The sequence below is a fragment of the Piliocolobus tephrosceles genome, chromosome 12 (genome assembly GCF_002776525.5).
Source record: "Piliocolobus tephrosceles isolate RC106 chromosome 12, ASM277652v3, whole genome shotgun sequence".
Taxonomy (NCBI): Eukaryota; Metazoa; Chordata; class Mammalia; order Primates; family Cercopithecidae; genus Piliocolobus; species Piliocolobus tephrosceles.
In genome coordinates this window covers 29,856,617-29,875,492 of record NC_045445.1, presented here as the reverse complement: position 1 = coordinate 29,875,492, position 18,876 = coordinate 29,856,617, and the positions used below count along the sequence as shown (strand labels likewise).

Below are 18,876 nucleotides of genomic sequence, written 5' to 3'. Positions count from 1 at the left end.
TCAAAGCACGAATAACAAAGAAAAAAATACATAAATTGGATTTCATCAAAAATAAAAACTTCTGTGCTTCAAAAAACACTATCAAGAAAGTGGAAAAGCAGCCCACAGAATGGGAGAAAACATTTGCAAATGATATATTGGATAAGGGGCTTGTATCTATGGTATATTAAGGAGGCTTACAACTCAACAATAAAAAGTTAAATAATTGAAAAAAGAGCAAATGATCTGAATAGACATTTCTCCAAAGAAGACAGACTAATGACCAATAAGAACAGTAAATGAAGCTTAACATCATTAGTCATCAGGGACATGTAAATAAAAACCACAATGAGATACCACTTTACACCCATTAGGATGGCTAAAATAAAAACAACAGACAATAACAAGTATAAGGATGTGGAGAACTGGTATTCTCATACATTGCTGGTGGGAATGTAAAATGGTGCAGCTGCTTTGGAAAGCAGTTCATCAGTTGAAGAACTGTTAAACATAAAATGTTAAACACAGAATTACCATATGACCCTGTCATTTCACAACTTGGTGTATACTCCAAAGAATTAAAAATAGGTTTTCTAATAAAACCTTACACATGAATGTTCATAGAATCATTATTCACAATAGCCCAAAAGTGAAAATCCACAAAAGATCTATCAACTAATGAATGGATAAACAAAATTTTTGTATACCCATATTATGGAATATTGTTCAGCCATAAAAATGAAGTATTGATACATTGCTGCATATTATATGATTCTATATGAAATGTAGAAATAGGCAAATCTATAGAGACAAACAGTAGATCAGTGGTTGCCAGGGGTTGCAGGGAGGTGGGGATATGGAGTGACAGCCAATGCCTACGAGGTTTCTTTCTGATGTTATGAAAATGTTCTAGAATTAAATATTGGTAATTGCTACACAACTCTGAATATGCTAAAGATCACTGAATTGTGCACTTTAAATTAGTGCACAATTACATTATGCTATATAAACTATATCTCAATAAAACTGTCACAAAACTACAATTAGACAGTGTGAATTGGCATAGCATATACACACAAAACATCATGTACCGTCATAAGAGTTCTGATGTATTTCCAAGTCGTTTTAGAATGTTACCTACTACCTAGAAGCAGAACTATCCCCTGGCCAGTATTTTAGAATGTGTGATTGGTAGTACACATCAGGGATGCCCATTTTCTATATTTCATACAATGCTAGATACCATTACAGATCAGTTATCATGATCACATCCTTCTTAACTTTGGATGGTGGCAGGATGGCTGATTATAGCTCAGTTAATCCAGTTCCCTCTCCTTTATTTTACAATATAAGTCCCCAGAGGATAGAACATTCACATCTGTTTAAATTTTCAACAACCACTTATTGGTCATTTAATAAAAACAATTATATGATGAACTACCCATGACATAGTTGAGAATAATGAGGGAATGGCACATCTTGTACTAGGCCTCCAGAAAGAGAAGCATAGGCACCAGTGCTCATAACTTGCCATATTGCTATAGCCTTTGATTTCTACCTTTTAGGCATGAATCTTCAGTTACATGAATTAAAACTTCTCACAGACAAAACTCATGGCAGAGAGTACTAATAATATTAATAGATGCCACCACACTTACTGTGTCCTCTTTTTCAGCTCCTATCTCTTATTTCTAAAATATCAAAATGCCTCTTTCATACTCAGTATGCCATCCAATTTGATGTCCCAGTTTATCTCTAAGGCTCCTCCCTCCTCTTCTCTCCTGCTTACGCTGGGACTTTGGTCCCTTCACAATCTTCTTTCTTACTCCTACTCGGTGTCTCCCTCTCTATTGGCTCCTCATTCTTTGTCTTCAAACAAACACAAGTCTCTTGCAGTGGCTCACGCCTGTAATCCCAGCACTTTGGGAAGCTGAGACGGGCGGATCACAAGGTCAGGAGTTTGAGACTAGCCTGGCCAACATGGTGAAACCCCATCTCTACTGAAGATATAAAACTTAGCCAGGCATGGTGGCACGCGCCTGTAATCCCAGCTACTGGGGAGGCTGAGGCAGGAGAATCGCTTGAACCCGGGAGGTGGAGGTTGCAGTGAGCCAAGATTGCGCCATTGCACTCCAGCCTGGGCTACAGGGTGAGACTTCATCTCAATAATAATAATAATAATAATAATAATAATAATAATAATGTCTCTCTTCTTTTGAAAAATTTGTAAAAAAAAAAAAAAAAAAAAAAAAGGAATAACATGACCCAACTGCCCTTTTGTCTAATTATCATACTGTTTATCTCCTTCCTTTCCTTGTTGAACTGTTTCTATCAACCGTGCTATTGTTTCATTATCCACTTACCACCTAGGCTATTACCATCTGCATTTCCCCCTTACCACTCGATAATTCCATTCTCCTAAATATGTACTCCTCAAGATCACTAGGAGTGATTTTTCTTGTTTTCCAAGGTCTGGCTCAAACTACTTCTCCAAAAACAGTCATATTTTCATCTTCTTCCTTTTAAGCCTGTTAATCACCTAACCATCTTATTTTTATTTCTGTACAACAGTTTGTTGCATGTTGTTTGTATTGTATGTGTTTGTATGCATGTTTCTTCCAGCTGTCCTATGTAATGGGAATCTGCTCAAGGGCAAGCACTATGTCTTCTGCTTTATTTGTCAGCTTTCCACAGTACTTAGTACAGTTAAAGTAGCAGCTTGGCTGATACAGGATTAAAAAGTATGAACTTCTGTGTTTCTGAATACTAAGAATTTCATTTTTCTTCCATTGTTATTAGTTCAATGGAGCATTTGAGGTGGTCAGGTATGGTTTCTCTTTCAACTCAACTTTTTAACTGTTATTTTTCCCTCACCTAGAACCAAGAAGAGAAGATGGTATCTGTGTATAATTGTGGCTGACACTTTCAGTATAATTATAGTGAAAATAGAAAATGACCATTAAAATGACTAAGGGAAAAATGGAAGCTACAAGAAGAATACAGAAGCAAACACAAGGACTCTTAATAATAAACATGTGGAGGCTAAAAAAGAATATGTGATTATCATCTAGGAGATTACAAAAGTTCCATGCAGGAAAAATGCAGATTTGTGCACTAAATTCTGGAACTCTAAAACTTCATATTCAAAAGTAAACTTCAAGTAACTAGAATTACATTGGACTCCACAAAAAAAGCTAGTAAATGTTTAAACTTCCTTTAAAAGTAATACAGGTTCAAAGATACAAATGGATACAACAGAATTAAATATATGCATGGCTGATAAACTTCTACAATGGACTAGCTCCTCCACAAAAATAAAATGTTGTAAAAATGTTATGGGAAGATCCCTTAGCTTTGATAGGACTAGTCCAGGAGGATAAACATGGCATTCTATAGCATACCACTTAGTGACCCTGCCAGATGCAAACTGTTAGACTAGAGGGACCACAAGACAGACCTATTTCTTATTGCATCACAGGAAAGGTGTGTATTAGTTTTTTTTTTTTTTTTTTTAAGTAAAATGAGGATCAAAATGAAACAAGAATGAAACACTAAACATATATGACCAAGGACATTTAACGTGATTTTTTATACAATAAATAAGTTTGTCTTTCAGCATAGGAAACCCTTTCCATAAATCTGTTTTAGAAGTCAAGTCTCCAGTATGCTTTAGGAAAGCTTTTGTTAAAACTGAAGTATATTGATAAAGTGATTTAATATAGTTGAAAAGAAGCTGCAGCACTCTAGCTGGGCCCTCTGAAGCCTTATGTTAGGGAAACATCTATATAGCATTATAGGAAACATTTACTGTAATTTGCCATCAATCTTTAAAAATAATACTGTTACACTCCCAACAATGTTGTCTTTGTTAGTGCATTACTTCTATTTTATTCATGTGGTTTATTGTACTTATATGAATTATTCCCAATTCTACCTCAATGTCTTGGGCTCTAATATCCTTTAAGTAAAAGATACTGAAACTATGGGTTGACTCAGAGGGCTGCCCAATGTCCTCACGTCCTATGAACCAATATTGCAGAACCACAGAATTATACTGCAGGACTGCATTCCATCTGAATGCACAATGATTACCTGGGTGGGGTTGGTGCAGTTTTTTAGTTTGGTACCACATAATGAATCTTTATCTACTGACTGGGTCTGTCAAATAAACATCTGCAAAACCTTAAGTAAATTAAAATTTAACCTGTTATTTCAGGTCCACAATTGTCATCGTATAAAATGTTCCAAGGCATTTATGCCTCAGATAAAGAAAAAAAAAAAAGCAACACACACACACACACACACACACACACACACACACACACCCCTCTTCTGGATAGGTTCACAATGAAAGGTGGCTATAAACGGTACATTTTGCACTGCCATTTAGTTTTCAGTTCCCAAGAGTACTTGTGGTATGTGTGTGTTTGTGTGTGTATCTTTTGCTTTGTGGAGGAGGGAGAATGCTCGCTGAAAGGAGATCTTAGATGTAAAATATAAGATTTGCCAAGTACTCTTAAGGAAGAGTACAGTATTTGAACTGTATGCATTGAGATTTTTAATCAAGATAGCCATTATTTAAACAAACTGGCTTTGAGAAAGGAATTTTTTTGAAAAACGAAAGAAAAAGCCCAAGCAAGGGTGCTGAGCTAACAGTAAAGAGAAACTGGATCACGATCTCAGCTCTGTCTTTAGTTATGTCGATTGCCTATTGTGCAAGGCAAGTCACATAACTTTCTTGTGTTTTCTTTTCAACTATAAAATATGGGTAACACGGCTGGGCGTGGCGGCTCATGCTTGCAATCCCAGCACTTTGGGAGGCCGAGGCAGGTAGATCACCGGAGGTTGGGAGTTCGAGACCAGCCTGACCAACATGGACAAACCCTGTCTCTACTAAAAAAAAAAAAAAAAAAAAAAAAAAAATTAGCCTGGCGTGGTGGTGCATGCCTCTAATCCCAGCTACTAGGGAGGCTGAGGCAAGAGAATTGCTTGAACCCGGGAGGCGGAAGTTGCAGTGAGCCGAGATTGTGCCATTGCACTCCAGCCTGAGCAACAAGAGCAAAACTCCATCAAAAAGAAGAGAAGAGAAGAGAAGAGAAGAGAAGAGAAGAGAAGAGAAGAGAAGAGAAGAGAGAAAAGAAAAGAAAGAAAGAAAGAAAGAAAGAAAGGGTAACAATAGCTGCCACAGAATAAAATTATTATGTGAATAAAAGACATTAAAGTATTTTACAATTGTAAATGCGAAGTGCAAGCTGTTAGTGTTATATACATGTCAAAACTCCAAACTTATAAGGTAGGAAACTGGGAATTAATTGTTTGAATTACAACGGAATTCTCTGCAAGTACTTTAAATAGCAAATGTGGTTTACAAACTTTATAGACATACATTTCAACCTCTTTTCCTGGAGTATATCCCTTTTGTAAAAATAGGTCCACTTTTACTTGTATTGGCTCATTATTCTTCCTTAACTGCAGAATTTGAATTAACTAACTCATAGTGTGTACAGCTGAAAGGGATCTTAGAGCTAAGTCAGCCTTGTGTTTTGTCAAAGCTTTAGCAGCTGCTCAGAGAATAGAGGGCAAATAAAGCAAAGAGGAAGGGAATGGGAGTTTTGCCAGGAATCTGCCCCCTTCCCTCGCTGTATCTGGAGAAACTTGGCTTTTATCTGTTTTTTATTTAAATTTGTAATTTCTGGGTAAGATTTAATTTGTAAAAAGGTTTTCTTTGCCCACTAGCCCCACCTCTTTTCTGCCCCTAGAAAGGGTTGAAAGCCAATTCCCTTATTTTTCAGATGAGAAACTGGAGCCTGGAAAGGTGAGGCTCTAGTTACTATTAGGTCTTGGCTCAAGCATCTTCACGACAGGCTATAAATTGTGTCATATCAATCAGCTGTATTTTGTTTACATGGTCGTATATTCAGCAGACACTGACTAGAAAAATGTCATTTTTTTCCAACTTTGTGGAGATAGATCGTGCAGGATGAATTTAAAAGAAATGCCACTTTCCCCGAAGGCCAGGCTTTTGCAAAATTGTAATGGAGACAAAGACTGCTTTTAGTATTCTTTAGTTCTCTCTTTCCCCACCCATCCTTCTTTGTTCCCAGTGTTCTATTTTGGCATTCAACCTGCAGGAATTCAGTATCCTCGACTACCCAATAAATTTCGTCTTCATTTATATTGCTACTGACAATACACGACTTTACCTGAGCCCTAATGCTCCCGGAAAACAATTTTGCTTAAGAAATTCCCCAACCTTTTGTTTTCGGAAATTCTCCCACTTTTTTGTGTCCTGGGAAATGACTTATGCAAAAAAACAATAACATCGACAACAAACAAACAAAAGCCCAAACAAACACATACAAAACACCCTTTCCTAAATTACTTAAGATAAAACTCTCTGTCCCTTCTTTCCCATGATTTCCCTAAGACGCATCTATAATTACACCCCTGAAAAGACCAAACACAGACTTTTCCCCTATTGCCTGAACCCACTGAAAGGCCATATACAGACCCTCCAATCTCCCGTTCTTTGTCTCATAAATAATCAGTTGAGATTAGAACTGTCTGTTTCCCTGAAACTAGCTAGACACAGAGATACACATTTCCTGTTCAGCTAACTGATACTTCCCCTGATTGCAACACGATCCCACCAGTAAATCATCTCACATGTAACCCATCTACCCCTGCCTATATAAGACCAAGACAAAATCTCCCTATTGCAATAGCCTGAATAAAATCAATTTCTTTACTTGTTCAGTTTTTCTCTGTGATACTTCCTTATTGAAAACCTTTTCAGAAATTTATATATTTAGTTTATCTTATACTATTACAATAACAGGTGAAAAATACAAAACGCGAAACTCAGCACCTTCTCTTCTAATCCCAGCTCTTTCTATGTGATCTCAACTTTTCTGGACCTAATTTTCTTCATTTCTAAATAAGGATATTGGATTTGATAATCTTTAAGATTGTAACGTTCTAATTTGTTGATAAATTATGTGGGGTAGTTATTTTTAATTTTATTTACAGACATTACATAACTCAGGTCTAGGAATAAAGTCTTTTATTTGCTCATGTCCTCTGCTCTGTTTAAAGCAGTTGTTACATAATGTTTACTGGTTAAATAGTTATAGGCCAGGCACAGTGGCTCACATCTGTAATCCCAGCACTTTGGAAGGCCGAGGCAGGTGGATCACTTGAGGTCAGGAGTTTGAGACCAGCCTGACCAATATGGTGAAAACCCATCTCTACTAAAAATCCAAAAATTAGCCGGGTGTGGTGGTGGGCACCTGTAGTCCCAGCTACTTGGGAGGCTGAGGCAGGAGAATCACTTGAACCTGGGAGGCAGAGGTTGCAGTGAGCCGAGATTGTGCCATTGCACTCTAACCTGGGCGACAGAGCGAGACACCATCTCAAAAAAAAAAAAAAAAGTTATGACTAGTGTGTAAGCCTCTAATGTAGTGCGGGACTATTTTGGTACAATACTTTCAATTTTATAAATATTTATTTAATAATGACAACTAAAATTTTTCTGGTAGATTACAGCATGTGGTTGTGACTTATATCTACTTATTGAAATTCTAGAGTGTTAGCATACTAAACATCTATAATCAAATACTCTTGTTTTATATATATATATACACACACATACACACATATATATGTGTATGTATATATAATGTGTGTATGTGTGTATATATACACATATATATATGTATATATATACATATATATATAACAACTGTTAATGGGAAACCAATTCCAGTAGAATTTGATGTTTCTTTAAAAAGTGTCATTCATCATTATCTGATGATGATAGTGATAATAGTTTTAAAATAATAGATTTTATATTGGTAAGTAGAGACCAAACTTTAAAGAGAGAAAATATTTCAATCTCTAGAAGGTCATCATTCACTGCAAAGTTCATACTGGTTTGAAAGCAGGTTCTATAGCACCTAACAGAATGTCAATGAAGTTCAAAAACCTCAAGGCGATTTTCCAATCTTTTGGTCCAATAGTAACTGCTGCTAAATTAAGCAATGTGTCAGGGACTGTGCTATATGCTTTATATCAATTGTTTAATTAACTCCTTACTATGACCATATGAGACAGGTACTATTATTATCACCCTTATGTTACAGATGAGGGCACTGGCTGGGCGAGGTTGTGTCAATTACTTGAGGTTGGAGAGATAATGATGGCACAGTTAGTATTTCAAGCCAGGTCACTCTGACTCCAGAATCCAGGCTTTTAACCACAGTGCTATAATGCCCAATCTTCTAGGAGAGTAGAGAAAAAAATTTAAAAAGAATGGTCTGGTTGTCAGTTTCATATTTTAGTGCATACAGTATCAAGATACGCTTCTAGAGCTGTATTTATGGGATGTGTCTTATGTAGAAAATCATGAAAGGATACAACTGAACATTTGAAAATATCCTTCTACTGTATTACATCTTCTAAAAGGTTTGGATTAGTATACATATGGCATTAAAAAAAGGAACTATGTTTTTACTTGGTAAGTAACATGCAGTAAAGACCTAATATAGCAAAAGCATGATGTGCAGATATAGTTAAGGTTTTGTTCAGGCTTCCATAAAAAGTCAAGTTAAGCTAACAACTTGGTGTATGAGGCATCAACCCATAATGATTTTTCTTAATAAAGTATTTAATTGAAGTCAGTTTGCTCTGTTCGTTGTTATAATTGAGCAGAAATTTAAAGCATTTTTCACTTATGAAACTTGTTACAACACATTAAAAATATAGGTGAGTAGAATTTCTCTAAAACCTATCATGAATAGACTCTGGGGCTTTGCTTTCATTGTGTAAAAAGTTTTTTGTGGTCTTCACAGATGTTCCATATAAGGATTTTAGTACAGTATAGAAGTTAAGAGATTGGACTCTGGAATCAGACCACCAGTTACTAGCTCTGTGACACTGGGCAAGTTACTTAACCTCTCTGTGCCTCTGTTTCTCATTTGGACAACGGGGACCATAATGTGACCTTCATGATATAATCCATGTAAAGTGTCTGGAACAATTCTTCACACGTGGTAATTTTAAATTAATTTTAACCATCATCATCAACTTACTTTATGGAAAGGAATCAAAAGAGGTCTGAATTAGAATATAAAATCAAATATACTATAATGACAACTATGTGATGACCTGCTGTCTTGCATGTTTCGTTTTCCTCAGACAGATAAATTCTGATTTTTAGTGTGAATGGCAAGAAACCCTAGGTAGATAATACCAAATGATAGCCCTTGTACCTTCAGATGTAAGGGGATAAAATAGCAGAAGAGAAGGTAAGGGAGAAAAAGCAGGTAAGGGAGATAAGGAAGAAAAATCTGAGCAGTAAGCGTGGCAGACTTTTTTCTCTGCCACCTCTGACCCCTCTACTGTCCTCAGTCACTCTCAGCAGCAACAGTGAAACTGCTGGGAAAGGTCACTCCAGGCTAGAAACAAGTATTTTGAAATGAGAACATACAGCAAACTGCATCATGAATTGAAAACTAGAGCAAACTATAATATTTTCCTGAACCCTAAGCATTAATTTTTACTGAAGCATGGATTAAAGTTACCTTTTCAAAAGCAAACAAAAACAAAACGAAACAAAACCCACAAACAACCCCCCCCCCGCCACCAAAGGAATTAAAAACACAAGGGAAGAGTAGTAACCCAAATAACTACTGCATTAAAAAATGATGTCTTAGTTGCAACTAATGAACCAAAATAAGACTGTGTTACCACCTGCATAAAATTGTAAGTTTCTTGGAGGTAAGGTTTTGGTCATTCATTCATTTATTTATTTTTGATCTCAAATATTACCCAGGATATTGCTGACTATACATATTATTCTCAATTTCTACTATTTAAATTGACTTCCTGGAATTTTACATGGCTCAAGTCCCTCTGTACTGAAACCTATTTCAATAAATATATAAACTTCCAGCTATTTTCACTGCTTGTATATTAAGACTAAGATCATTCAGTGTGAATAAGATGTTGGGAGTGCTGGTACTGTGACATTTATTATAAATAAGTCAGGTAGTTCAAGCTCACGTTGGTTAAACTTAAAAGTTCAGGACTCAAAGTGATTTTTTTTCCTTTCTCCCAACTAGGAAGAATTCATGTCCCCGAACTAGAAAAAAATCATGTTATCCAACTTTGACATAAGCATTCACCTTTACATTAAGCAGAAAAAGCTTTTTCATATTACAAATAGAAGAAATTTCCATATACCCTTTGTAAAATGTTATATATAAATGCTGGGCTTGGACACAGAGAACTTAATCAAAGTCCCACGTTGCTTCAGGGTAGTTATATGCGAAATGCAATTTCCATTGTATTGAAGTCTCCATTCTGTAAATATTTATCTATTTTCAAAATTGCCAACATATTTGAAAAGTTTAATTGGTTTATACTCAAGGCACTAGAGACAGGGAAATTTTGCTTTCCCAAGATATTTACACGCATTTATTCTGTCCACGTAGAGGACTTCTTTCAAGTGATCATAAAATTTAATGTGAAGTGAAACCATCCCAGCTACGGTGCTAATGACCAAATTAGAAGAAAAGTAATCAACAATCAATCAATCATTTTGATCACTGTACCTTTTTTCTCGGATTTATCAGAAACTTTTCCTCCAATTGGAGAGTAAGTAGTGTCCATGGACTCGGTCCCCCTGTTCCCTTTGCTAACTCCATTTGCATACAGCTCTCCTTCAACTGGCTGCAACTGCCAAGTCAGGCCGAACAAATGTACCGCTGCAAGAGAACAAGTCATACATTAATTTATTCCAGACTCACTGACAAGATCTCCAAGCCAGGTATCCCTTTGCACCTAAAAATGTTACGAACAGTTTTCTTTTAGTTAGGCCAAGCAACTGGGAGTTTATACCTATACATCATACATGTAGCTACTTGAATGCTACAACACACATATAAGTATTACCAGTTGTTAAAGTAGCTGTTGTTAACATTTTGAGGCTAAAGCTATCCCAATGATAGGATTAGAAATTGGAATCAACTGTAGTACAATTAGACTTAGCTTCTCTCTGCTGTGACCCTTTCGTTTTCCATTTCCCTTAGTCATGTAACACTAGTTTCCGTATGGAAACTGTTACAGAGTAATGGTGGACAGACTATCATGGGAACATGGAAGACCTTCTCTATGGTTTTAATTCAATTCAGTTCAGCAAATATTTCCTGAATGCCTAGTATGCATAAAGCCCTATGATAGTTGCTGCAGCTGTTAAAATGTAGATGCTTATTAGGGTGGGATTTGGTAGTAATACTAGGATAAAATAATATTATGCAGAATGATTGATATAAGATAGGTTTAAACTGCTATCAGAAGATTAAAAAGTACCCAGTGTTGGTCACTGTGCAGGAAGATGGGCACTCTCATACACTCCTGATGAGGGCATAAAAATACAGTGACCTTTTTTGGAGGGCAATGTGGCACAATTTATCAAATGAACTTAAAATCTGATTTACCCTTTGAGCTTGTCAGGCCTCTGAGCCCAAGCCAAGCCATCGCATCCCCTGTGACTTGCACGTATACGCCCAGATGGCCTGAAGTAACTGAAGAATCACAAAAGAAGTGAAAATGCCCTGCCCTGCCTTAACTGATGACATTCCATCACAAAAGAAGTGAAAATGGCCGGTCCTTGCCTTAAGTGATGACATTACCTTGTGCAAGTCCTTTTCCTGGCTCATCCTGGCTCAAAAAGCTCCCCCACTGAGCACCTTGTGACCCCCACTCCTGCCCACCAGAGAACAACCCTCCTTTGACTGTAATTTTCCTTTACCTACCCAAATCCTATAAAACGGCCCCACCCTTATCTCCCTTTGCTGACTCTCTTTTCGAACTCAGCCCGCCTGCACCCAGGTGATTAAAAAGCTTTATTGCTCACACAAAGCCCGTTTGGTGGTCTCTTCACACGGACACGCATGACAGAGTTAACAATTTAATTTCTGTGAATTAACTATGAATGTTGCCAAAGTACAATGCTGTCTATTGTAACATCTGAAAATAATATTAGAAAGTTATAATCAATCTAAATATTCATCAAGAGGAGATTAATCAACCAATGAGATAGTAAATAATACAAGATTATGTGGCTGCTAAAAATCATGTTGCAGAAGACCATGCAATGGTATGGGAAATATCCATAAGGTATCAAATGAAAAATATTAGGCTATTAAACATTATAAATAGTGTGATCTGAAGTGTGTGTGTTTGTGTATGTGTGCACATGTTCATGTCTGGAGAAAAAAAGGTTTGGAAGAATATACAGCAACATGTTAACAGCATGGGAAACTTACAGAGAATTTTTATTTTTTTCTTTATGATTTCTGTGTTTTCCATATTTTTTACAATGTACATGTGTAACATTTGCCATCTGGGAAAAAGGAAGCTTTTGCTTTAAAAGAAATGGTTTAAAGGAACAGTAGATTAAAATAGGTTGGGATGATCAAGAATAATTTTTGAAGGAAGTGGGAGTAGATACAGACCTTGAAGGATGTGTAGGGCTTTGACAGGTGACAACAATTGGTAGGGAGAAGGGACAGAGCTGAATAAAGTATGACTTTGTAAAGTACATGATATATCTGAGGCAAAAGAAGTTGCTGGGGTTCACTGGAGCTTAGCTATGTGCTGGTGCTAGTGGAAGTTAAGGCCAGAAAGGAAGATTGGAGCCATATTGCAGAGGACACTGAGTGCCACACTTATACATTTAGATTCAACTTATTAGGCAACAGAAAGGCATTTCTATTTTTTGAGAGGCTGAGTGATATGATCAGAATTTTTGGAGGATTAATTTGATAGTGGGGAGCACTGAAGGTTTTTAGTCAAATAACAGATATAATAAAAAACATCCTTTGCAGAAAGATAAATCCAGTAGTAGTATGGAGAATGAATTGGAGACCTAAAGATTTGGCAAATAAGTCAATTGGGATGGCATTGCAATAATCTAGGAAATAAGTAATTAGTGCTCCAATTAGAGTAGTGTCACAGGAGTGTCTCAATTATTTGCAGTGGGAATGCAAAGAAGGAGATTTCTTAAGGAGAAATTGCATAAATGGCATTTCAGGATTTGGCAACAGGTCCTCTCTCCTCTCTCTCTCTCTCGCTCTGTGTGTGTGTGTGTGTGTACGTGTGTGTTTGTACACATATTCATACATGTGTATAGGTGTGCTGAGGGAGGGCATAGAAAAAAGTGAGGGAAAGGAGGGAGGAATCCAAAATGGTTAAGGTTTTGAGCCTAACTGAAACAATGGTGGAACCATTAATAGAGTTAGAGAATTCTTTATTAGCCTACCACTTGCTACAAATAGTTGGTGCTGGATTTGTTTTGTTGATTGATGACTATTTGAATATGTGGCTTGAGACCGGATGAGAAGATGCAAGGAATGCAATGAATTCAGCTTTTGGGGCTATTGAGTTTCTGGGAATGATGGGCCCTCCAGATAGTGAATGCTAACGATAGGAGGTTTGAAGTTCTGGAGGATATTAGAGCTAGAAAAAGACTGAAAAGTCATATATGCACAGAGACAACAGTTGAAGTTGTGAGAGTGAATGAAGTCACTGAAGGGAGAGAATGTTAGGAGATAACAGTGCCTAGGGCAAAAAGCTGGAGAAACTTCTTGTTTGTTTTCTCATTGCATTTTTCAACATCAACCAAATCCCACCAAAAGGCAAAAAAAAAAAAAAAAGTGAATCTGCTCTAAGCCATTTCACATTTCTCTTTGTGTTCCTAGGTGAACTGAAAGGGGCTAATTAGTATGTGTAACGCTCATGTATAGTATTTGAGTTAGTGACTGAGAACAGAGAAGGATAGCCTATTTAAAAATCATTCATCCACTTTTAGTTGGAGCTAAAGAGATTTCTAACACCTACTTCCTAATTTATCCTTAAAACTTTTAAGCATTTAATTGGTTTCTACCCTTTTCTTTGGATTAAGGCCAGTGCTGCCTGATGAATTTCTCTTGCAATTATTGGAAATAATTTTAACTCAAAGGATAGTGGTTCTGAGTAAGGTATGGTATGGCACATTAATAAAGCTATATTAGTGACATCCTTGAGATTTCCTTGCCAATGGACTCTAAGTTTGGTTTAACACACCTGTTCTAATTAGAGGTATTTTTCAGTTTTACAGAAAATTTGGTCTACTCTGCCTCCCAAATAATTTGAATATGATGGATAGTAGGAGCTATATTGAAAATGTGTTTCATTCCCTTGGTTCAATTACTTTTGTGAAATTAGATGGACCATATGTAACAAAAGGCATAGTAGTTTTCATTTAGAAGGCTAAGGGGGTTATTTTATATGCTTTAAGTTGAGCCAGTTTCCTGGGGCACTTGAAAATGTGAGAAAATGCATGTGGTGGGATTCACTTCAAAATATACAAGGCAAGGATTAATTTTTCACCATCAAATGAAAGGGACTGCTTCCATTCAATCAAGACAGATAAAGAGGTATGGGCACATTTAGTAGAACACTCTTTGAGAGCAGTGAAGCTTGGGAATTTTTTGAACTTGCTATATCTTTCCCAGGGAACAAGCTGTTTGTAATATATATTTGTGTGAATATATGATGAAAGTTAATTATTTGCTACAGACCACAGACAGGTATCATGACAAGGCTACTGGCCTTTTATTTCTTCCAAACATAGGTACTGGCCAACCAAAATGGCTATCAGATATAAACAACTAATACAGTCTAACCAGTACACACTGGCTGAATGTCAGCTTTAGATACAGTATAAAGACAGCTCTGTCAGTTTCTAGTGGATTGCCATCCAGATTTATGCCATGTGTTTAGAGTCACACTGTTTAGGTGAGTTCCCCAAACCCAAGAATAGACATTATGAGCCAATTGGCTAGAATAAGGGTAAAATTAGTAATGAACAAATAGGGCAATATTAAGTCATATTCACACGTTGATTGAACAAATACTTTTTTTGAGTGCCTACTCTATACCAGGCAGTGTTTTTTTTTTTTTTCTCCTGAGTTTACAACAGCAAACAACATAAGAAAATCTCTACCCTCCCAGAACTTATATGAGAGCGTAGTGGGTTAAGACAGGCAAAGAAAAAATACATGATATAAAATATAAGATAGAATATAACTGTTATGGAAACAAACCAAAAAACAAAAAACAACAAATAAACTAGATAACGTTGGGTAGTTATAAGTGCTATGAAGGTAACAATAGGTAAGGGTGGTCAGAGAAGCCCTCTTGGAGGAGGTAACATTTGAACCAAGATTATAATGAAGTGAAGCCATTGTGAATATCTAGGGGAAGAACCTTCCAGGAAGACAAAACAGAATTTATAGAAAGCCCTGGAGTCTTACATGAAGTGTGTGAGAAATACTAAGGAGCCCAGTGTGAGCTCAGTCAGAAAGGCAAAGAGTGGTAGGAACACTCATACACATAAGTACCAGACCCATAATCTTGTTACCTCAGTACGCTAGCCAACTTTGCAAACTGGTCACCAACAAATAAGAATTAGAAAGTAATAAACCTAAAATCTCACATACCAGAGTATATACATTCAAATGAGCACTGCTGGTTAAAGTAGATGTAATATAAGTAGTCTTGACTGTAAGTAAGGTCAAATTTACTGTTCCCTAAGACATATATAACACACACACACATATATCTCATATATATATATATACACGCACACACTCAATGAATGGAGATGGATGCTACCCAGATCTCTGAGGGAGTACTCATCCTGTTATTTGCATTTCACTGAAACTCAGCGGTTGGATAGAATGTTTATGTCTATTCAAATATTCCAGGAATGATGTAGTTTCAGCAGATTAAAAATGGCAGTCCCTAATGCTCTTTTAGCAAATGTTTCCTGGTGGTGAGCCCTGTACATTTTATTATTATTCTCCTTCTTGTTCCATCCAATTGCAAAGAGCCATGCTCTAAAATTATAAATTCATTACAAAGTTCAGGTACGAATGGATTGTCTTGGCTGTCCTCAATTCCAAATTCAATCAAGTACCTTGGAACTCAAGGCAGGCTGACTCCATGTACATGTAAGCTCTTCTTAACTTACGCATTTCTGTAGAAACCTCCAAGTCTCTGTTTTCTCTCTGCATACTGTTAGAATGTTGGACTTTGTTTCTCATAAACAAGACTGGTGGTCTCTATTAACATTTGTAATCAATAATCCTTTCCCATCCCATCCCACTCTCTTTCAAGAGGCAATCATTGACTTAAAAAAAAACAAACAAACAAACCCACGGGAATGCATCAGAAGTAAATGTGGGAAATACATGCTGAATGACTTAGGTCTATGCTATTCAATATGGTAGCCACTCATCACATGTGTCTATTGCCCACTTGAAATGTGGCTAGTCAGATTCGAAGACTTCGTATAAAAGAAAAAATATAAAAGATCACATTAATATTTTTATATTAATTACACATTGAAATGAAAATATTTTTGACATATCCGGTTAAATAAAATATGTATTTAAATTAATTTCACCTGTTTCTTCTTACTTTTTTAATATGCTTACTATAAAACTTTAAGTTACATATATGGTTCACAATGTATTTCTGCTGAGCAGTGATGATCTTGGACTACCTACAACATTTCACAAAGAGATATGGTTCTCTTTTAGCACCCTGTCATAGAATCTACCATACTATATTAAAGATATCTGTTTACATGTCTGTCTCATCATTATTAAGCACTCCAAAGGCAGGAACAATGCCCTCTGCATTTTTCTGTTCCTGGTACCTAACTCTGTGATTGGTAGTCAGGAAGTACTCTTCATTGCTGATAGGAGTGTAAAGTGGTAAAGTGGCTTTGGAAGGCAATGTTGATATATATCACAATTTAAATTGAGAATATTCCTTGACCAAGGAATTCTACTTCTAAGAGTCTGTACTAAAGAAATAATCACATATGGGGCATAAAGGGGCATGTGCAAGGAAATTCACTATTGCATTGTTAATATATTGACTTTATTAATGCAGTTAAAAATTAGAACAACCAATCTATGGAAGAGTGGTACACCTGTACTATGAAATCCTTTGTAAGAATTAAAAGGACTGATACTGAGAAATTATCAGATTGAAGGAAACTAAGGAGACAGGATGACTAAATACAATATGTGGATCTAGAAAGAATCTTGTAACAGAAAAGACTGTGGAAAACTGGAGAACTCTGAATTAAACTCTAAGTTTAGTTAATAACCTCATACCAATGTTAATGTCTTAGTTTTAGTAATTGTACTATGTTTGTGCAAGATGCTAATATTGGAAGAAGCTCAGTGACAGGAATACAGTGATTCTGTGCTATATTTGTAACTTTTCTGTAAGTCTAAAATTATTTCAAAATAAAAAGCCAAAAAGAGAGAGAAAAAGGACTGATCCAGTGATATGCTGGAGCTGGCTTATACTGGTTTACAAAAGCCAACTGTGCACATCTCTTCCCAATTCCACCTCCAACGACTTTACATTGGCAGTTGAAATTGACCATGGCGGGTGTATTTACATCCTGGGAATTAGCAAATGTGGCAGATCAAGGCTTTTTGGGCCAGAGAACTTGTTAAACATTTATCAGCACATCACTGGATGATCTGTATGTACTGACATGAAACAAGCTCTAAGATTTTATGAAAAATATTGTAGAACAATGCATATTCTATGAACTGGTTTAAGTAGAACATATGTATTTAAATATATATTTTAAATGCGTAGAAAGAGACCTGAAAAACGAATTCCAAACTATTGATGTTTAGAGTAGGGAGCTGTGAAAACCAAGAGGATACTTTGACATTTTCATAGTATTGTTAGAATATTTTACAATGATAATCATTCATGTATTATTATATAATTTTAAAATACCAGGTCCTCAACAAACCTTTGTTAAGCTCAACGAATAGTTTCATTGTTTTATTCTATCTCTTTTATTGCTGTTTTCTGTCTAAAATTGGGCTTTTCAAAACAGTTCAAAGCAGCAGAACTATTCAGCAATTAAATATGAACAGTTTCTAAATACATAAAACAGATAAAACAGAATTTGATTGCAAGGGATTGGCTGTCCAAAAGATCCAAAGAAAATAGTTTGAAATCTAGTGGCTTAACAAATTATCTTCAAAATATCTGAATAAGGAAAATTTGGGTGTTGGGAAGAATTCCTTTTAGGTATTTAAATTTATTGAAATATATTTATAGTGCTGCTGTCAGGAGACAGGACCCTTTTTCATGTTATTATGTATCTTTCAGGATTTTGTGTCCACTCTCTTACAGGTAATTTTTGAATACACTTAACAATAAATAGGGCTTTGATAATAAATATGCAAGTTAACTTTGAAATTATAAGACTTTTAAGGCAAATGTAACTTTGCTTTCAAGGAATTCATCTTGCACCTTAAAATGCATACATATTCAGCTAGGGGTGTTATATTTATTTGTTGCAATAATTTTGGGGTATTATTTTCTAAATCCACTAAATAAACCTATTTAGAAAATTTGAAATCTATCTTACAAATAAAGTCCTGACCATTATGGATCATGTCCTACTTCACAGCATGCCAAGACAAAAGCATATAATATTTTCCAAGATACTTTGTTTTCCCTTTTTGTCAGCATTCTCCCCCTACTAGTTCCCTTCATGTTCCTTCAGACTAGGGAATGCTACAGCTTTTGTACTTTACTTCCAAGGCTTGTCAAAGCTACAGATCTGCTTGTATGTTGGACAGTTCCCTTCCTGAAAAATATACGAAGCACATTACCCAGATGGTGACCCCTGATGACTTCAGGCTTTCAACTTAACTCCCGTGGGAAGCAATTTCACCAGACCGATACTTCAGTGGCCGTGATGTGAGACTAGATGCTTCTGCAATAAGGAATATCACTGCA

The 18,876-nt window shown here is 36.1% G+C and overlaps 1 protein-coding gene across 2 annotated transcripts in view; it reads right to left on the bottom strand.

Moving 5' to 3' along the window:
- TENM1 (teneurin transmembrane protein 1) overlaps nucleotides 1–18,876 on the bottom strand; it is a 604,771-nt gene that overhangs the window by 295,761 nt on the left and 290,134 nt on the right. For both annotated transcript variants that reach the window (XM_023198891.1, XM_023198892.1), the window contains exon 6: nucleotides 10,593–10,745. In XM_023198891.1, coding sequence (XP_023054659.1) covers nucleotides 10,593–10,745 — 153 coding nt within the window. The remainder of the gene's footprint in view (nucleotides 1–10,592; nucleotides 10,746–18,876) is intronic.